General features: G+C 38.1%; 1 protein-coding gene across 5 annotated transcripts in view; it reads left to right on the forward strand.

Annotated features, from left to right (window-relative positions):
* RABGAP1L (RAB GTPase activating protein 1-like) overlaps window positions 1–22,298 on the forward strand; it is a 958,953-nt gene that overhangs the window by 915,468 nt on the left and 21,187 nt on the right. For 2 of the 5 annotated variants that reach the window (XM_006867061.1, XM_006867065.1), the window contains 2 exons: window positions 7,194–7,286; window positions 19,450–19,560. In XM_006867061.1, coding sequence (XP_006867123.1) covers window positions 7,194–7,286; window positions 19,450–19,560 — 204 coding nt within the window. Of the gene's footprint in view, window positions 1–7,193; window positions 7,287–7,488; window positions 7,798–15,376; window positions 15,416–19,449; window positions 19,561–22,298 lie in introns of those variants that run through there. The other 3 variants (XM_006867062.1, XM_006867063.1, XM_006867064.1) reach the window with 3 other exon arrangements.

Raw genomic sequence — 22,298 nt, forward strand, 5'->3', positions numbered from 1 at the left:
GTGTTCTTGTTGGTTCTCAGTCCACAGAACTTCCTTTAGGATGCTTTTCATAGCAAGGTTGGATTTGGCAAAATCCCTTAGCTTCTGCTTATCCTGGAATGTTTTGATTACACCATTGTATTTGATTGACAGCTATGCTGGGTAGAGGATTCTTGGGTGGCAGTTTTTTTCTTTCAGGGTTTTATATATATATATCCCCATTGCCTTCTTGCCTGCATGGTTTCTGTTGAGAAATCTGAGCTTAATCTGATTTGCTTGCCTTTGTATGTTATGTTTCTCTTTTCCCTAGCTGCTTTCAAGATGCTGTCTTTATCTTTGATTTTAGAGAGCTTGATTATTACATATCTTGGTGATTGTCTTTTAGGGTCTATCCATCCTGGGATTCGTTGAGCTTCTTGAATACTTATCTTTTCATTTTTCATGATGTTAAGGAAATTTTCTTCCAGAAGCTCTTCAACTGTCTCCTCTGTAGGGGTGGAACGTAGGGATTTTTCTTCATACTACTGTTGTCTGTATTGACTCTTCCTTCCAACCTGATTGTTTTCTTTTAAAATGAATGTATGCTAAAAAGTTTGGTTGGTTTAATGAGAAAATAGTAGTTAAAATGTGTGTTGTTGTTGTTGTTATGTGCCGTGGAGTCGGTTCCGACTTATAGCGACCCTGTACAGGGTTTCCAAGGCTGTAAATCGGCTGTAAGTGAACAGAAACCCTCATCTTTTTGGGTATGGCAAAAATAATGACAACCAAATCCAAAACCAATTCTGCTGGGTCAATTTTGACTCACAGTGTGTCTGTAGGATAGAACAGAATTGCTTCATAGGTAGACTTTCCAAGGCCATAAATCTTTAAGGAAGCAGATCACCAGCCATACCGTTCTCCTAGGAAGTGACTGGTGGGTTTAAACAGATGACCTTTCTGTTAGCAGCCATGTGCTTAACACACTGCTCCAACAGACTCCTTAAAAATACTGAACATGGTGTTTAAATTATTTAAATTTGAGAACCCATTCATCTACCATAGACAGCTTAACACCAGGAAGCAGCATGGGACTAGAGAAACAGACATGCCTGTGTTCAAATTGCTCTGCCAACAACCAGCTGGTATACTCCCACTCTGGACCTTGAGCTCCAGTGCAGTTTCCTCACACATCAAAAAAGAGATTGCTCCAGACAGTCTCCAAGGGCCCCTCAAGCTTCAATGTAATCATTCTATGTAAATGGGTATTTATGTTATGAATTTAAATGTCAGTGGCAAGCATTTTAATGAAATATTTCTAAGTAACATAAACTATTCAAAAGATGAAAACACCAGTTCTAACTTAAATGCTGCCTTCCGTAAGTACATTTGTCAAGTTCAAAATATCAAGCCCTGATCGATTATTTAAGTGATTGCTGGTACACTCTCTGGAGTCCTGGTGTGGTGCTGTGGGGTACTGCACTAGACTATAAGGTTGGTTTGAATCACAAGGCTGGCAGTTCAAACTCACCAGTCGTTCCTTGGAAACCCTATACAGAATGGACTCAACGACACTTAACAACAACAATATTATACTCTTTAGGAATTGTCTTGTCAGGGTGCTGTATCCTTTTTCTTTTCTGTTCATTTGTTGATTGTTTGATGAATACCATTTTGAAGTGGTGAGCATGTATTATCTGTGGATGTAGATTTTTTGTGTGTGTTGCACTGTAGGATAAGTACTGGATAGCCAGATTAGTGTGAACTGCAATGTCAGCAGTTCAAATCCATCAGCTGCTCCTCAGAAACCCTATACAAGATTGCTATGAGTTAGAACTGACACGATGGCACTTAACAACAACAAAACTTTTTATTGTGTCTTAAGCAAAAATTAACACAGCAGATTAGTTTCCCCTTCAACAATTCATATACAGACCTTCCCACGACATTGGATGCCCTCCCCACAATATGTCAACACTCATCATTTCCTCCCTGCCTTTCCCGTTTTATCCCTCTAGTGTCCCTGCCCACTTAGCCTTCTAATGCATAATTTTGGGAAAATGCTGCCTATTTGCTCTCAAATAGTTGATTTTTCTAAGAAGCATATTCCTTATGGGTGTTATCATTTATTTTATAGACTGATCTGTCATTTGGCTGGCAGGTAACATCTGGGAGTGGTTTCAGTTCCAGGTTAAAAAGGTGTCTTGGGGCAATAATCTTAGAAGGTTCCATCAGTCTATCAGCCCAGTAAGTCTAGTCCTTCTTTATGAATTTGAGTTTTGTTCTTTCTTTTTCTCCTATTTTAACCAGAACCTTCTATTGTATCCCTAATCAGATAGTTTGTAGCGGGATACCATCTAGTACTTGTGATCTCACGCTAGAGGAGGCTGTGGTTGTGTGGGCCATTAGTCTTGTGAACTAATTGCTGTCATCGATATGGTTTCCTTCTCCCTCCTTTGCTCCAAATGGGAAGAGACCAATAGTTAGATGTCTGCTCCCAAGCCTTTAAGACCCCAGATAATACTCACCAAATTATGATGTAGAATATTATTTTTATGTCCAGTGACTTAGATGTCCCCCCAGTAGATAATGGATTTTGGGGGGGCTTTCCTGATCTTAGTCAAAGAAAAAGTACTGGATAGGTAGAAGGTCCAACCAAGTTCTCAGCCATGGAACCAAAACAAACTCACTGTCAATGAGTCAATTTCAAACTCATGGCAGCCCTGTATGTTGTTGTTGTTAAGTGCCGTTGAGTCGGATACGACCCATAGCGACCATGTACAGGATTTCCAAGAGTTTAAATCTTTGCAGGAGCAGAAAGCCTCATCTTTCTCCCACGGAACAGCTGGTAGTTTCGAACTGCTGACCTTGCTGTTCTCAGCCCGATTCATAACCACTATGCTACCAGAGTTTCCAAATCCTTATGGAAGCAGAAAGCCTCATCTTTTTCTTGCAGAGCAGCTTATAGATTTGAACTACTCATCTTGTGGTTAGCAGTCCAGCGCTTATCCTTAATTGCTACCAGGGCTTGTTGTTGTTGTTGTTGTTACGTGCTGTTGAGTCAATTCCAACTCCTAGCGACCCTGTATAGGGTTTGCAAGGAGCTGCTGGTGAGTTTGAAACGCTGACCTTGTGGTTCAAATCAACTTGCAGTTGAGTGCTTATACCAAGACATTAAAAAAAAGTGTTTATTCTTAGCATGTCCTACAAATGCACATTTACATGAAATTGATTTAACTTAAGGGGAGAGATAACTATACAGTGCTTGAAATACTAGGTTGCTTCAGTTCTAATACTTCTTAGTAAAGAGATTCTTTGCCTAAATCTTATTGTTGTTGTTTTTGGTAAGTGCAATCGAGTTCTGACTCATACATAGCAACCCAGTATAGGATTTCTGAGGCTTTAAACTTTGGTGAGAGCAGAAAGCCTCATCGTTCTCCCACAGAGCTGCTGGCAGGCTCGAACCTCAGACCTTATGGTTCACAGTACAGTGCTTGTCATGTGGAGCCACTGAGTTCCCTAATCCTTATAGCCTGACAGTAGTATTCTTCCCCCATCCTCATCTTTAACCTAATTCCCTTATCTGATAAGAAAAAATTCAAACTTAAGTATATTCCAATCACAGAAAGAAAATCAATTTGGTACTGAGATACAGTTTTTAAAACTCTTGACACTCAATTTTCTTTGATTACCTCATGAGTAGTAGGAGTTTCATATCAGCTTTCCTTTTCCTCTTCCACCTTTTTCCCTGTTTCACTTTATGCCAATCACAGGTGGATGCTCAGCATCACCCTGCAGTGCAAGATAAATAAACTTGGGAGGTTTCCTAGCAACATATTGTTCTGGGAGCCTGCTATGTTTCCTTGAGCAAGATGAAGCCAAACACCCTCAAATCTCATTCAGATGGGAAAGGATTCATTTAGCGAAGCGTTTATGCATTTCATGAAAATTTCACTCAGAAATTAACCTTTGAACATTCAGCACTTTCACGTGTAAATAATAATAATCTCTAATAGTTTGGATTTAAAAAAAAAATTTAGTAGAATTCTTTAGGAACAAGCGTGCAACATGTAATTCCGTCATTGGTGAAAGGATCCATTTTAAAACCAATGTATAAAAATGCTTCAATACGGAACTGGTATTAAAGCAGGTCTGTGCGGGTATGGGTAGTACTGCTGTAAAAGTAGTGTGAATCTTCCCACCTGGAGGGCACATGGCTATTGGACAGACCCTCACAGTGCCTCTCACCTCTCTGGCCATGCCTCTTGACCTCTACTCCTAGGGTTGTATTTGAAATGCGCCGTCACTGCTTAGAGCTCTAATCAAGGCTGCTGCCATTTTTTTTCACTCAGCTCCAGAACTATTTCAGTGCTAGTGGTTTGTCACCTTGTCTTGAGACTCTTATTTTGGGTTTTCATGGTATATGTTTAATACATTGAATATATGCAGAGAAAGTAAAACTAGAGGAAATTGAGACCACCATCACTGTAGGTTTGGGTGGCGGCGGTTTTGTGAATATATGAGGATGTCTATTTTCCTGGTTGCTGATGAGGTGATGCAGTCGGCACGTCGTGCTTTCCTTTCAGTTGCATTTTCGTTGGACACAGTGTGCTGTTGAAGGTCTCTGGAGATGGAGTAATAAAGGATTCGTGCTTCTCATAACAATATTCAGCAATGATTTTGCAATTCAGTTACACCTTGGAGGGTATCCTTATATGTTTGGGGAGGCACTTCCCCGTTAGCCAGATGAACATTGTCACCAGAATGGTTGTTTAGTGGTTTGCATTTGATCTGAGTTTGTGAAACGTCCCAGTTGTGTGGTCAGAAGCAGGTCATACCAGTACTTTATAGTGTTCCCAATGGAAAGGATGAAGTTAGAAGAATATGATGAAGAATGACACAAGCTGTGCTTGCTTTTTATTTTAAAAAATTATCTGGCCAGATTCCAGAGACTCGCACCTGTCCTTATCCTAGAAAGCGATAAATCATTTTAGATTGATTCTGGGTGCTTTCCTTCCCCTCTTGCTCTCACACAAATATACATGTTTTCTAAATACCATATTTTAACCTGATTAAACTCAGCAAGAACCAGTCTGTTGAAGGTCTAATGTGAGCTTGGACTTTGCTAGGTGTCAAGGCAGATGCAGAGAGGGACCACCATGTCCTTGCTTTCCTTGTATCCTCAAAAATGCAACAAAATAGTATGTTTGTAATCTTAAAACAGCAGCAAATATTCTTCTTTTGAAGCTAATGACTTTAAGATCTAAATGTTAGGGAAAGATGTTGATTGTGAAAGAAGTGATTTAATTTAGATTATTCTAAGAAAGGCTAAAAGTAGACTTTGTCTATCATATGGAACAGAATAGATTATAAAAGATTAATTCTGATGGAATACTTTTTAAAACAATTTTTCAAATTTCCATGAGTCAGACATTGTTTTTGTTATTAAGTGCCGTCGAGGCAGCTGCAACTCAGAGCGACCCTGTATTGGGTGTCCAAGGAGCAGCTGGTGAATTTGAACCGCCAACCTTGCATTTCAAATTGCTTTTTGGACCAGTGCATTTTTGTGCAGGCATTGTTTTAGGTAATGAAAATAATCCAGATGCCATTGAATCCACTGACTCACAGAAACCCCTGTGTTTCAGAGTAGAACTACGCCTTTTGGGTGGACTTAAACCACCAACTTTTTGGTTAGTTGGTTGGTTATGTGCTGCGGAGTCAGTTCCAACTCATAGTGACCCTATACAGGGTTTCTGAGGCTACAAATCTTTACGGGAGCAGCAAGCCTCATCTTTATCCTATGGAACAACTGGTAGTTTCGAACTGCTGACCTTGTGGTTTGCAGCCCGATTAGTAACCACTACGCTACCAGAGCCGAGCATATTAATCATGCTACCAGGGAGGGACTCCTTATTGACTTTGCCTACATTGTATCACGGTAATTCTCCTGACCGCCTCATTAAGCAGGTATTTCTTTTACCTGTCGTTTTACAGATGAAGCCAAGAGAAATTAAGTAATACTTTGCCAAGGGGTTGCCTAGCTAATACTGTATTTTTATGCAAATAATGCATACATTTTACATTTCTTTTGCCAAACATATCCTCCCTTCACCCGTATATTTTTTGTAAGTGCCCTATGCTAATTTTAAAATGTTGTTGATGTATATCTTCAGGAGCTGGTTGCTACTCACAGCGCCCTGTGTAGGGTTTCTGAAGAGTAGCTGGTAGGTTTGAACCACCAACCTTGTGGCTAGCAGTCCAATGCTTATCCTACAGCGCCGCCACACCAGAACTTCAAAAAAAAGTTATTAACATTAGAAAAAAATTGTTGTTAAGTTAGCACAGCATGATATTGAACATGGAAAGAAAAGGTGAGGGGATAGGTACAAATGACCAAAAAAAAAAAGCATGTGACCTTCATGGTATTTATATTAAAATATGGTAAATACCTACTACTAGACCTACAGACCTTAGTCTGTCTAATGTCAAATTATCTGACCTTTGCTATCTGCTATTTGTTTATATTTAAAATTACAGGATTCTGTCATCTTTTTAGCTGTGTAGACTTTCAGAAAAGAGTAGATTATCATCTTTTTGAAGATAGTATCATTCTGCATTTCATCATGTAAATAATAGATGGCTAGATTGATCTTTGTGTGTGAGCCCTTACAGCACGAGTCTCTATTTCTGAGTATTCAAAGTCAAAACTTAGTGTCTACTTTCTGTCAGGTATATTTATCCCATTTTTGTTACTATTTTTTTATTTTTGTTTTTTATAAAATAGCTTATTTTCTACAAGGCAGAAGGTTATGAGTGAATTGTATGTAATGAAGAATAGTTAACAGAATTCACGGCACTGTTAAATACTGGACAATAAATGGTTATGATGTATCAGTAGTTCTCTAGAAGTGGAGAAACAATGGCCCATTGTTTGTAAATAAAGTTTTATTGGAACTTAATCACATTCATTGTTTGTTCCTTCCATGGTTACTTTCTTGCAACAATGACAGGGTCCAGTGAGTGACAAAGCCTGTGTAACCAATAAAGAGTTAGATACTTACTCTCCAAGGCTTTACAGAGGAACTTTGTCAACCCCCACTCTAGAATCTAGACCATTCACCTAACTGTGAAATGGGTATGCTCCCTGATAATGTCAGCGATGTAACTGGGAAACAATCAGAAAATTTTTATCCTAAATGGAGTCCTTCTCTAACATATGTTTCCTCTTATCCCTATAGGTACCGACAAAGAAGCTGAAGAAATATGAGAAAGACTATCAGACAATGCGAGAGAGTCAGCTGCAGCAGGAAGACCCTATGGATAGATACAAGGTATGGGAGACAGAGGTCACCTGTCAGAGCCAAATTCTTTCTTTACCCCAAAGCAGCAGTGGTGGCAAGTTCAATTTCCTCTACTTCTTTTTTTTTTTTTTGGTGAACTTAGACCATCTCTGATGATCCTAAATGTCTCTGGTATGTTTTACTTTCAGGATACCCCTGAGTATAGCCAACCATAATATTTCTTTTCTTTCAGTTTGTATATTTATAGGTAACTCCAGCTGTTGCATTTGTACTGGGAATCTTCATAAGAAGCTGAGAGAAAGAGGGGGAAAGAGAAAGTGGCTTTCGACTGCTTTCAAAAATGAGAAAAGAGGAAAATGACAAAACACTGTTTTAGCTGTGCACGGTCACATCCACAAAGACTTTTAGAAGGTGAACTTTTGCAAGATGGGCACATGGATGTTTAATACTGACCTCTGTCTGAAGCAAATGTTAAAAATAAAGGATTTTTTTTTTTTTTAAAGGAAAAATAAAAACCACAAAGGTATATTGAGCTCAGTAATGGTGTTTGTTGTAACATTTATTTCCTAAGATAGATTTATGATTAACAGGGACATTTGACTATAGTATATAATTTCAGAACCAAAATGGTTTTGGTTTGGTACTTCATTAATTGTGTATTATTTTAAATTGGGAAATGCAAATTTCCAACTTTTTTTTTTTCTGAGTGAAATGTCATTATCTGTCTCAAACATGTTTTGGTGTTTCAGACTCCGATACATGACCAATGGTTCTCTCCCTCTCTGTGTCTCCGTGGCAGTACACTAAGATAAGAGTGTATTGTATTTTCCCATTGATGACCCATGCCAGAACACCCTGCCAAGAGAAGTATGTGGTAGCACTGTTACTGTTTTACCCACAGTGGATAAATGTCTAGCACTTTTGTAACTGGAGTTGCCTTTATGTGGTCAGAGAGCAGTTGCTGGCCAGTCACATACATGTCATCTCCTTTGCTATATTGAATTATATGGGAAATGTAGCAGAAGAACATGGTGGAAAGAATATGTAGATTTTATAGTAATGTGAGTTCAAATCATGGCTCTCTGAGGGAAGAAAAGGAGCTCAGAATTTTAATTAGAATTGTTATTGAACCTTCCTTTTCATCTGTAAGATGTGCACAGGATCGTTATGAAGATGAGAGATGTTGTATGTTAAGTACCCAGTACATACTTCTTCTTGTTGTTGTTATGTGCCGTGGAGTTGGTTTCTGAGGCTGTAAATCTTTACGGGAGCAGAAAGCCTCATCTTTTCCCGTAGAGCAGCGGTTCACAGCCCGATTCATAACCACTACGCTACCAGAGCTCCTTAGTACATACTTTGTTGTTGTTGTTAAGTGCCGTCGAGTCGGTTCCGACCCATAGCGACCCTGTACAGGGTTTCCGAGGGTGTAAATCTTTACGGGAGTAGAAAGCCTCATCTTTCTCCCGTGGAGCAGCTGGTAGTTTCGAACCGCTGATCTTAAGGTTCGCAGCCCGATTCGTAACCACTACGCTACCAGAGCTCCTTAGTGGTCAATAAATGGTTGTTGTTAGTCCTATCTGGTTTACTGGTACTGATTTCCCACATATTACTAGAATATTGTTGTTGTTGTTGTTAAGTGCTGTCAAATCGGTTCCGACTCATAGCGACCCTGTATAGGGTTTCCAAGGAGTGACTGGTGAGCTTGAACCACCAACCTTGTGGTTCAAGCCGACCTTTCAGTCCAGTGCATTAACCTGACGCACCACACTGTCACCTTATATGGGTTTCCCCCTCCAATTCCTTTGATCTTCCTCAAGTATGTCCCAATTATAGACACTAGACTGCTAACCACAAGGTTAGTGGTTTAAATTCACCAGCTGCTTCTTGAAAACCCTGTATACACTCACTGTGAGTCAGAACCAACTCATCGGCACTTAACAACATCACTGCTGCCTAATATCTGTATGTTTTAGCTCCTTGCTTTTAGACCTGAGTCAATAAAGAACTGAAAATAAATCTCACAAACTACCATAGTAAAGGAGCCCTGGTTGTGTAGTGGGTTATGCATAGGGCTGCTAACCACAAGGTCAGCAGTTCGAATCCACCAGGTATTCCACAGAACAAAGATGAGGCTTTCTGCCCAGTACTTAATCACTGTGCCACTAGGGTTTCTTGTCTGCCATGGTAGATAGCTATTAATAGGTAAAATGCCTCTGGGTAAGGTTTGAGGCTAACTTTAGCACCTCCCTCCCCAGTAAAAGCCAATTCTAACATAACTCATTTAGCATACTGTTTTAAAAAGACTTGAAGGCAGTAATTATAAAATATTATTAAGGATCCAAATAGAAGTTCTCCTATGGCTTGCATCATTCTAGTTATAGCCACCGCCATTATGAATAAAATCTGGGAAATATGCATTAAAATAGTAGAGACAGAAGTAAAAGACCAAAACTGTACATTTAAAATCATTGTGAACCGGAACATGTTATTCTAGTTTAAATTCTTTTTGTTTTAAATCTGATGTGTAGAAATAAATAGATTAAAAAAAGATACATACTATTTTTTTTTAAATGTACTAATTATACATAACATTATCGATGTTGTTGTTAAGTACCGTGGAGTCAGTTCCGACTCAGTGACTTGGAATGCAGGGTTTCCGAGGCTGTAAATTTTTACGGGAGCAGAAAGCCTCATGTTTCTCCCGCGAAACAGCTGGTAGTTTCGAACTGCCGACCTTCAGGTTAGCAGCCCGATTTGTAACCACTACGCTACCAGAGAACCTTTAACATTATCAATAGGTAGATGGTAGATTTTTTTAATTGAAGGTTCAATGTAAAATTAAACTTTTTAAATTTTGTTTTGAAAGCAGACGTTTTGAGTATTGCTGTGCTCACTTGAACCAAACACTTAAATCTCAACCATCAACACAGACATGAAATAGTGTCGGTATAATTTGAATGTTCAGACCCTAAGTATGATGACACAGGAGGAAGATGAGACTCTTGGCTCCTGGAAAGATTGATTAATAGTCTCAGAAATCCTAAGGAGCAAGTTATACTCTGTCCTCTGTCGGGTTGCTGTGAGTCAGAATTGACTCAAGGGCAGTGTGTTTGACATGGAAGTATGATGACTGTGTTCTAGAATTAGATAGTGGGAAAGGTTGCTCAACTTTGCAAATATATTAAAATTCACTGGATTGTATAATTTTAAAAAGAGGCATGTGAATTATATCTGAATGTTTTAGAACAAAATATTCCGAGGGGACTGTCATCTAGCCTACTATCTTCCTTTCATGGGCCTCACTTACAGCAGAGAAACCTGGAGAGAAGCCACGTCTAGAGGAGGGCATCCTTCCTGTCCAAATGGAAGCTTTAGTGACTAGAACCCCTGTGTGTACCCAGATTTCTAGGGAAAAAACCAATGCAGTGTGGGGCATGGATTTTCAGTGACATTCGATAAGAATATATCGTACATTGTTGTGCTCTGCTGAGTTGATTCTGACTCATACTGACTCTCTGTTGTTGTTGTTAGTGCCATTGAGTTGGTTCTGACCCATAGCAACCCTGTATGGGGTTTCCAAGGAGTGACTGGTAAGCTTGAGCCACCGACCTTGCAGTTCAAACCAACTCTACAGTCCAGCTCATTAACCTGCAGCGCCACACCAGGACTCCAGTGACTCTATAACACAGAATATAACACCCCATTGAGTTTCTAAGGCTGGCATCTTAAGGGAGCGGGAAGCCTGGTTCTTCTCTCCTTTGGAGCAGCTGGTGGAGCCTAACAGCTGACCTTTTGGTTAGCAGCCAAGTGCTTTAACCATTACACCATTAGTACTCCTTATATTGTATATACAGTTACACATAAACATAAATGTCTGTGTGGGGGCTTCAAAAAGTTTGTGGAAAAATTCCATGATCTTTTCATTACATTTTTTCCATGAACTCTTTGAAGGCTTGTTGTGTATATAGATAGGTAGATTGTTGTTGTTAAGTGCCATCGAGTCAATTCTAACTAATAATGACCATTACAAGGTTTCTGAGGATTGGCTGGTGAATTTGAACCACTGGCCTCGATAAAGAGCTGTGTGTGTGTTTTTGTGTGTGTGTGTGTGTGTAAATAAGTAATACACACTGCTTGTGTACTTGGGCTTGGCATCAGTTTGTATTGAAACTCAGCAAGCCTCATAATGACCATTTGCAGTCTTTGATGTATTCCTGTTTCTCTCTATAACTACATTCCAAGCCAAAAGGGAAAGCTTTATTGGAGGAAGAACACATGACACTTATTCTAAACCTCTTTTATTAGCTTTCTTAACTTGGATGTGGCCGAATGTGTGTGATGTTTTTATTTAGTATAATATTTTGGTTCATAAAGCTAGTTCTTGATTTCAAATGAAGTGAAATTCAGGATAAAGATTGTTGTTAAGTGCCATTAAGTCAATTCCACCTCCTTGTTGTTGTTAAGTGCTGTTGAGTTGGTTTTGACTCATAGCGACCCTGTGTAGGGTTTCCAAGGAGCGGCTAGTGAATTTGAACCGCTGACCTTGCATTTCAAACCGATCTTGCAGTCCATCACATTAACCCACAGCGCCACACCAGAACTCCTTCACCCTAATAGCAACCCTTTATAGGTTTCCAAGGAGCAGCAAGGGGTTTGAACCACCTACCTTAACAGTAATTCCATTGCTTATCTTACAGCGCCATGCCAGGATAGAGATTGAGTGCATTTTCATTTTGGTACAGCTCTTCAGAATACACATATTCATGGATGTGTGTTAATATGACACATTTTTAAATTATTAATATTTAATATTATAAATTATTAATATTACAAAAAAATTAAAAATTTGTCCCCAAAGATGTCAGTTTGAGGATTAAGGTGCAACTGACCCATGCCATAGTATTTTCAATAGCCTCATAATAATGTGAAAGTTGGACAATGAATAAGGAAGACTGTAGAAGAATTGATGCATTTGAGTTATGGTGTTGGAGAAGAATGTTAAAAGTACCATAGACTGCCAGATGAACAAACAAATCTGTTTGGGAGAAGTGTGGCCAACAATGCTCCTTAGAAAACAGGATAGCAAGACTTTGTCCTCATACTTAAGAAATAAAATCAGGAGACACCTTGGAGTCCTTGGAGAAGGATGACATGCTTGGTAAAGTGGAGGGTCAACGAAAAAGACCAAGACCCCCCACGAGATGGATTGACACAGTGGCAGCAGCAATAGGTTCAAGTATAGCAGCGATTGTGAGCCTGGCTATTGTGCATAAGGTTTCTATGAGTGTGAACCAACTGGATGGCACTTAACAACAACAACAACAAAGCAGCTACTAGTTTGAGTCCTGTTGTAGTACTGTATGATAAGCACTGGACTACTAACCTCAGGGTTGGCAGTTCACACCCACTGGTCACTCTCTAAATCCATATGTAGAGTCACTGTGAGTTGGAATTTACTCAATGGCACTTAACAACACCACCAAAAAGCAGTTACCAATTTAGAAAATAACATTTCATTTCCTATTTTAAGGAGATTGTTTCCATTGAGGGAAAATCAATTTTCTAGTGAAAAAAAATCTACTGATGGTTCTTTTCATTAAACTGCAGTCTTTACCTGGCCCTGAAAAACAATATGTTTCTTTAATTAAAGAACTACTCGCGCAAATGTGGTGGAGCCTTAAAAAGCACAGCTTAATTAATTAATCTCCTAAAGCATAATGAAGGTGATGTTTTTACCTGTTCTAGAGAGGAAAATTATAGAAAAGAATCTAAAATACTTAAAGTTTCAAGGACCTGAAACATAGATCATATGATAAATATATAATTTCTAACTGAAGTGTTTTATCCATTTTCAGTGTAATTAAATGTTTTCACTTTTTTCTTGAGGTTAGACCTAGTATTTTAAAAAAAAATTTTAAATGTAATTCACGCAGAAAGACGTTATATTTTCTCAGTTAAATTTACTCAAAGTTCTTGTGCATACTGATTTTAATAAAGTGATTTTCCTTGTATGTAATTTTAACTATTACATATAGTAAAAATAATACAAAAAATATTTGAAGTAAACCTGGACTGTACTTCTATTATTTGCCGTACTTACGTATCTAGTGAAATATTTGAGAGCAGTGAAATACTTTTTTTGTTTTATCTTGACAAGTGAAGAAATGAAAATTATGCTTAATTTCTTACCTTGGAACGGGGAGATTAAAATTTCTTTCTTACTGAATGGACCCTTCAAGATAAGTGAATTCATCTTTGACAGATGTTTTTCTATCCAAGAAAATAAACTTAACATGTTATTTTTCCACATCTCAGAGACTGTTGTTGGCGTTTGGAAATAAATATGTACGTTGTGAATAACATGCTCTTAACAAATACTAATAGACAAGAGGATAGTTTTGATTCTGCCTACGATAACTCGATGATAACCCTCAGAAGGCCATCACTAACCTGATGAATTCAGTGTTGTAACATGGTGAAGTATGAAAACCTAGCCCCTTTTGAGTTGTCTCAAGAAATTTTGCTAAGAGGTGGTTTCTGGTCATCCCTGTCCACTGTCTTAATTTTAGTTGCACTTAACAAGTAGAGGACATATAAGTGCTAATTAACTACGTGAAAAAGTTCTAAGTATGTTTATTGAGGAAGTTCAGAATGAATTCTCCAAAAGTTTTCTTCAAATCTTAGTAATTTTGTTTCCTACTAAAGTAGTATTAATAAGAAAATTGTCACTTTAATACATTTTTGCATCATCAAAAATCCGTTTATTTTTTAAAGTTTGATTTGTAGACTAAGTAGAGCATGGGTCTGCAAATTGTGGTCTGTGGGCCAAATCTAGCTCACTGCTTGTTTTTGTAAATAAAGTTTTATTGGAACATTCTATGCCCCTTTGTTTTCATATTATCTGTGACTGCTTTTGTACTATGAGTTGAGTCATTTCAGCACAGAACTTAACAGCCTGGAAAGTCTAAAAAAAGTTATTATCTGGCCTTTTACAAAAAAAGTTTGCCAGTCCCTCTTCTAGAGTATAATTTAATATTGGTTTTAAAATGCCAAAAGAAATGCAGTGTGGCTTGCCAAATGCCAATTATTATTGACAAGATTTTGTTTTTTGTTTGACATTCTTATGTTTTTTTAACTCACTAGAAAGATAAAATTGGGTGATGGGACAGGGAAGGAAGCATAAAGCAGGGTTTCAAACGTTCAGATTTTCTTTCTAAAATCTTCATTTCAGACAGTGCAGACATTCAGACATTTCATCTGTAGAAGTTTGCCTTTATCTGTCAAATCATTGTCAGCTTAAAATGTGAACCTGACTATCATCAATTTGTTTTTGAATGTGTGAGAGTCAGTGTGTTGTTTGTTGATAGAATTGCCTTGAGTCTTTTAGGAAATAATTTTCTCCTGACCCTTAAATGTCCTTAAAAAGATATGCCAAGAATTCAACATAGCAACAGACAACACACCCAAAATATTGAGCTAGAGTTTGTAGAGCTGCCTCATTTTTTCCTGTGAAGTTCAGTTTATTTTCGTTTGATTGCCTGTTCATATTTCTTTGGTTTCTCATCTTAAAATAAGTGACATGATTCACCATTCCTGGTACTGTTTCACCCAAACTTCAGCCCCCGGGCACATACAAATGAGACCTTGGATCTGTTTTCTTTTTCATTTCTCTACCCAGTAATCTCATTCCATTGCCTAAAGATGAACTGTTTTGCAAGGTTTCTGACCTTGTCATATAAGGAAGTTCCTTTTACCCAGCTTTAATAGCACAGTATAAACAACTCACACCGTAGTTGCTAATACTTCCACATTTCCATCCGTCATGCAAACTGCAAATAGCAGTGCAGAGAGGGTGGAGTCTTATTAGAGTATCAGTCTTTCTGAGTTGAGGCTTGCCTACTGGCTGCCTTAAGTATACTTTCTTCAATCAAGTGCCTGCAGTCTTAGAGAGAACTTGGAGTTTACATCTAAGGAAAAACAAAATAACAAAATAGCATCAACAAGTATCTGGGTTTTTTTGTTTTTGTTTTTGTTTTTGTTCTTGCCATTTCCTAATTGTATTAGTAGGTGTACAATTTCATTGGATATTCTTTTTTTTTTTTTTAATTGTCTTTGTACCTATGATTGAAAACACTAGTTGGTCTATGACTTTTGAGGAGGTAAGTTTTTATCTATGTGTGTCTGTAACATTAGTGTCTGTCTCTCTGAAAAAATACAGTATCCTCCTCCCAAAAGTTACTAACCAAGATTTCCCAGCTAGGTATCCGCCTATGCAAGAGGGGAGGGAACTAATGAGGAAAGTTGCATTCTGCTTTTTAGTCAAATGTTATCACAAGTGTGAAATGGAGAATGTTTCCAACAGTGCAATGCAAGTTGGAAGTATTATTTATATAAACAATATCTCCTGTAGTCTTTTCAGAAAGACAAAGGAAGCTATCTTTGTTTCCTTGACAGCATTCAGCACATCTGCTTATGTAAGTGGGCAGTCTGAATGTCTTTGGACTGACCCAGACAAAAAGAGCTACTTTAAGTTAAACTTCTCTTAGGTGGGCAGCCCTTCCGACATTTCAGAATGAACCTAGCAAGGTTACTTTCTACATGCTGGTCTAAATACAAGCTTTTCTTGTACTGGTCCATTCAGAATTCAATTCTGGCTCATCAGGAAGGGCTGGAAAAGACAAGCTAAGTAATTCAGTTGTTCAGTCACCCTCAGCAGTGTGGGCAGGTTCTTTGAAAAGCTCCACCTCAGTAGCTGTGTCTTTCGATAGAACTCGCAGCTCTTAGGAACACTGGAGAACTCAGGAAGACACCTCACAGTACCAGGTTCATACTTTGGAGGACGATACTGCATTTTTGGTCCCATACCTCGCTTTTCCACTTGTCTGTGAGTGCAGAGCAGGAGTCTGACACTTCCCACTGTGCTGCTTGCTTTGCAGACACCAAACTGAAGCTTCTTGCTAACGAAAAAGCCAATTTGACCCCTAGGCTGTTTTGTTTCATAGGGACCCTCATATAAGCGTAATTTCTCCCAGGTCTTCATACCCTCCCCTATCTCCTGAGCTATGTGTGTCTTTATGAAAAGGCTCAAGTTGCAGCTTTCATCTTAGTTGGAAGTTGCTAGTTAGAATTACAACTGAGCTCACATCTCTTATATAATATAATCCATCAGGAATTTCTCTCTAATCAATAGTGAAGTAGTTACCTGGGTGCCTTTTTTTTTTATACTTTGCAACAAAATACTTTTCCACAAATACTATGTGACTTTACCTGGAGGGCATTTCAAGCATCTTTCATTGTAACCTGAAAAACTGGTGGCTGCAACATTTTCCGTTGTGCCACATTACTGTAATGTAATGAATAGTTGAGAGCGCTTTTTGGGCCATGCATGATGTTTTGCAAATACAATTTCAGTAAAAACGGGACCCTTAACTTACAAACAGGGAGGGTGTCATCTTACCTGGTTTTCTTTGAAGGTATTTATCAAGAAATAAGACAAATCTCTTCCATGCGTTAAGCAGTCTACATTGTAAAATATGTTGTGTTGAAATTGTGCTTGATGTGTGGGGTATATATTCTTCCTCTCAATGAAAAATGTAATGAAACATTACTGAAACAAATATTTTAATCTAAAGTTTTCAATAAGTATGTAAATTGTTTCCACAAAGAGGTAATCTTAGATATATAAAATACTGTATCTTATACTATCTGATTATAAGTTATCTTGTTATCTATAGATAATATGTTTATATACACTTAGAATGAAAGACTAACTATTCAGCCCCAGGATTTGGATTACATCAGCAAAGATTGAAATATTTTTTATCATGTAAGCCCAGCTTTTTAATATATGTTCCCTACTTTTATCATGTTTCTGTGGGAGCATTAGAGAACAGACTGAATTTGATAAGTACAGTTTGTTCCTACAAATAAGTATACTGCCTTTTCAGGAACATCTTGGGAAAAGTTTGTTGGCAAGGAAGTACTTTGGAGGGGTTACATTGTATATTGATCACAAAAGAAGATGGAGTATGGTTTTGTGTACAATATGAGTTCCTAACAGTACTGGACTTACAAATATGTATTTCTCATTGGGCATTTTATACTTTTGCTAGAATCAAGATTCTGAATTGCTTTTAATTTTTTTAAACCCCCCCCCCAATTTTTTTTTTTAAAACCATTTACAATTGTAGTATACATTCACTGTAAAAAACTCAGAAACACTGTAAAAAACTCGGAAGTATTACCCACAGTTACTGTCACTCTCTGTCAGTGTGTCATACTGTGGTGGCCTGCATGATGCTAGAAGCTATGCAACTGGTATTTCACATAGCAGCAGACACATTTTAGTGGTGCTTCCAGATTAAGACAGAGAAGAGAGAAGGATCTGGCGATCTACTTCTGACAAAATTGGCCAGTGAAAACCTTATGGATAGCAGTGGAACATTGTCAAATAGTGCCAGAAGAGGAGCCCCTCAGATTAGAAGGCACTCATCTGCCTCAATGTAGAATCAACCTTAATGACATGATGGAGCAAAGCTTTCAGGACCTTCATTTGCTAATGTGACATGAATCAAGTTGAACAAACAGCAATAATTGTGGGAATGGCACAGGACCAGGCAGTGTGTCATTTTGTTGTTTGGAAGGTCGTGATGAGTTGGAACCAGCTTGATGGCATCTAACAACAACAATTCACAGTCAATGTCTGTTGTTTATGATGCTACAAAAATGATACTGTCTAGTTACATACATTTTTTTTTTCCTACAAGGTAGTGTAAGCATTTTCTCTGGCATTGTATATTTTACTCTAATATTTTAGCACTGTATGCAAATTTTTTCATGAATTTATTTTAAAGTACATAGGTGATTTGGAGTTGTTTTTAAGTTATCTTTTTCAGACATGTTTTGACTTTCTCCAACTAGTTAGTATACTTTTCCCAGCAGGAAAGACAGAGATGGACCCTGTAGACCATTTACAGCCAAAGTGCAAGGTCTTCCTATGGCTTCTCTGGCTGGTCTTCTCAGTCTTCATAAGTGTCTTTATTGCCCTTTTTTTAAAAAAGAAAAAAGAAAAAGAAGAAGTTAGATTTTCTTCATTGAATGTAACAAATACCAGGTGGTTGTATAGAAAATAAACTAACTTTACCCCACCCAATCTGCTGTGATATGTTGTCTTCCAAAGGATAGATTTATCTTCTGGTTTCTGCATCACTGCTTTGTCTCCGTTTTTGCTGCCTGTGCAGAAAACACTGTTAGGAGTGTAAATCTGAAAAACAGGAAGGTCTCATCACATTGAAGTCTTTCCTGTCAGCTCTCTTTTGAAATCTCCTGCAACTGCTAACAGTAGCAAAGAAAGCACTTTTGATACTTCGGAATGGAAGACACTAAAAATTGCTATTCTGAAAATAGATGTGAAGTACACAGCTCAGAAAGGCCTTGCTTCATCAGAATTAATAACTGGATTGTTTTCACCATATAACTTTGTTTCAGATTTTCCCTGAGAATCCCGAGGGACAAAAATCAGCTCAGTAATTTATTTTGCCCAGAACCTTTTACTCTGAGATGTTAAAAAAAAAAAAAAAAATCCAAACAACCATTTAGAGATATTATTACAAGGACCATTGCTTTCACCAACACAAAATTAGGATTCAGAAAAATAAATATACTTGTATTCTTATATGAGGAAGAACAATGTCTATTGGTAGCAAGGCTATGAATCTGGAGTCTTGATTTAGTACTCTTCAATATACTCGATTAATTTATAAATCATGATCTTGGGAAAACAATTTGAAGAAATGTCTAGAGACTTTCCTACTATTTCATCCCAACTGTGCCCTGCTATGTCTCTTGAGGGACTATTGTGCATGCTACAAAGAGTCACCTCTTCTAGTACCGTGAAAATCTCACATAATTGGGAGTATCTTTTGGAAATTGTCTATGATGAAATGATGTCAGGAGGGCTTCAGGAGCAATCATAGCTTCACTGGGTTGAGCCCTGCATCCGCACCGCTAGCTTACCTCACTGTTGTTTCCCCGACAGCAATCCTGCCTTCCTGTGCCACTTCTGCCTTCTCCTTTTACACCTTTAAAAGTTCACTTTGTTGTTGTTGCTTGTCTCTCCCCACCAACTCCATTTGTTTCTGCCAATATGGCCAGGCATTAATGCCCACCCCTGGCTGTTGCTTTTTCCCTGCAGAGGGAGAACCGGAGATTACAGGAAGCCAGCATGAGGTTGGAGCAAGAAAATGATGACCTCGCCCACGAACTAGTAACCAGCAAAATCGCTCTGCGGAATGACCTGGACCAGGTAAGCTTATCTTTCATGGGGCAGCAATAGGACTGGGGCAACATCCTCAGGGCTAAGGACCAAGCTGTACTCACAGCTGTCCCACTAGGGAGTTGTGTGACTGATGAGTGGGTGAGTGGTAGGTAGGACAGTGTGCACTCATTGGAGAGAGTAAAAATCACAAGCCTTTGAGAAAGGTTTGGTCAATTCCAAGCAACATGTGCGACATACATTTTTTAACATCCTTCCAAATTCTCTGGTGTCTCTTCTCCTCATCTGGACTTTTCCTAAACCATAGACTGCCAGCATAATGATGCACAAATATCAGACATCAGTAGTCTAACAGTGCCTCTCTAAACTTGATCAACACCTTTTTATTTCAGTAAGAAGTTTTATGTACAGTATATGTGAGGATTTTCTCTGAAGTGTGTACATTCAGATTTGTGTATTGTTGGATAGACAGGCAGCTTAGTGGCTAAGAGCCAGGCTGCTTGAGTGTGAATCATAGTGGGTAATACTTAATAACACCTGTCCCCAGGTATAAAAACAGTGATGATGTAGAGAATGAAAGAAGGAAAAGCTTTTTAGTAGTCAGTGTTCAGTAAACATTAGCTGTTGCTGGAAAGACCTTAAATTAACTTCGCTTGCTCTTTCCAACAATGAAGACAACCATAGAACTTCCTATTTTCCATTGCACACATTTCCAGGAGTTAAATGGAGATACTGGAAGGAGTCTTATACAGCTTTAAAACCATACTTCTATTTTCCAGTTTTTAACAAGTTAGTATTTCTGAAAGGTGGTTCAGGGTCAGGAGAATTTGGGATCCAAATTGTTGGGTCTGTAAAAAAATAAAGTGTGTGGGCGGGGGGCTCACTGCTTGTGTTAGAACGATAATGTATGGTTACTATTTACAATACAAATTCATTATTAATATAAATATACTTGGAAGTTTTAAATAGAAGGGTGGCTTAGAAAGGCTCCTACCACAATTCCCTTTCTGCAACTGCAGCTAATTTTGCAACTAACTAGTTTCAGCAGCAGCAAGATGGAAGAGAAGAGCAGAGGTAAGGAAAATGGTGCTAATAGGAAAAGAGGGGAAAACCAAGAGGAGTCAGCACTAAATGGAATTAAAACAACAAAAAACTGTGCTGCTTGAGACGCAGCCTAAAATAATTAAAAAGAAAAGAAAATCGGGCCCCTCTAATCACAAACCTTCTAATCACTAGCCCACTTGGAAGTTGTTGGGAGTGGTAGAAGAAATGGATGACAAAGAGTCAGAAGAAAGATGGGAGAGGAGTTCCAGCCCACCCCCAGCCAGTCATACTTTTGCGTTAATGACAGACTTGTGATAGGTCAGAAGTAAATAATAAAGGCTGGGTTTCAAATTAGCTTTTTAAATGATCTTGTTTCACATTTGGTTCTATCATTTTGAATCTTTTGTTCATTATTTGTTTTCTTAAGATGACCTGCTAAGTGGGAAAAAAAAAGTTAAACCAACTCAGTGGGGATGTAGAAAATAAGCTAGGGAGAGGTGTAAATGGATACCATTGTTTGGGAAATCCATTTGTTCTTGTTGTTGTTTTTAAGTACCTTGGAGTCGATTTCGAGTGACCCTGCACAGGGTTTCTGAGGCTGCAAATCTTTACGGGAGCAGAAAGCCTCATCTTTTTCCCGTGGAACAGCTGGTAGTTTCGAACTGCCGACCTTGAGGTTAGCAGCCTGATTCGTAACCACTACGCTACCAGAGCTCCTTTGTAGTTTGTATCAAAATTTAAAGTAATAGCAATAAAAGTAAATATTTTCTGAGCACTTAGCATATGCCAAAAACTGTAGTTAGCCATTTATAGGCAGTATCCCATTTCATCTTTTTAATGATTCCATAGAACAGGGCTAACTTCAATTCGTTTTTATAAATGAGGACACTAGGATACGAATACTCTGATTTCAGAAGCTTTCTTAAGAAAAGTCAGAGATGTGGTCATGTACATGTATGTGCAGGATATTTACTGCAGCACTACTTAAAAACGCAAAGGAAAAAATATTATAATTCCAAGTAGAGGAGTATGTCAATGATGGATGGTACGTCTGTAAAATGCCTATTTAGAAAAATGTTTTTTTAAAGAATAGGAAGAAAATTACATAATAGGATTTTATAGTTCAAACTTCCAAACTGCTCTCTGGAAACCCTTTATCAGATCATTATGAGTTGGAAGTGATTCTGCATAACTCAACAACAATATATGCATATACGTACACAAACATTTATGCATCTCAATTGTAAAGGAATGAAAGATATATCTACACAGGAAAAAAAAAAAAATGAGAGGAAAAACACCAAAATGTTACCAATAAGTATCTTTTGGGATGATAATATTAAATCTAATTTTTATATTCATCTTTATAATTTGTATTTTCACTTATTTATAATTTATAGGAAGACCTGAAATTACTTAAATGACTTGGTTAAGTCATAATATGCATTGTTGTTTTTTTCCCTGTGTGACCCAAATAGTTAAGCACTGGCCTACTAGCCAAGAAGGTTGTTGGTTCAAGCCCACCCAGATGTGCTTCTGAAAGGTCACAGCCTTGAAAACTGTAAGGAGCAGTTCTACTCTGCACACATGGGCTCACCAGGGTTCAGAATGGACACAGTAGCAACTAATAATACCAGCATAACTTTTTAGCAATCAGTAAAAAAAAAAAGTATTTAAAACATCATTTTACCACCAAACGGAGTCCTTTATTTTGGATCATTCCA

This window comes from Chrysochloris asiatica, unplaced genomic scaffold (assembly GCF_000296735.1).
Source record: "Chrysochloris asiatica unplaced genomic scaffold, ChrAsi1.0 scaffold00100, whole genome shotgun sequence".
NCBI lineage: Eukaryota > Metazoa > Chordata > Mammalia > Afrosoricida > Chrysochloridae > Chrysochloris > Chrysochloris asiatica.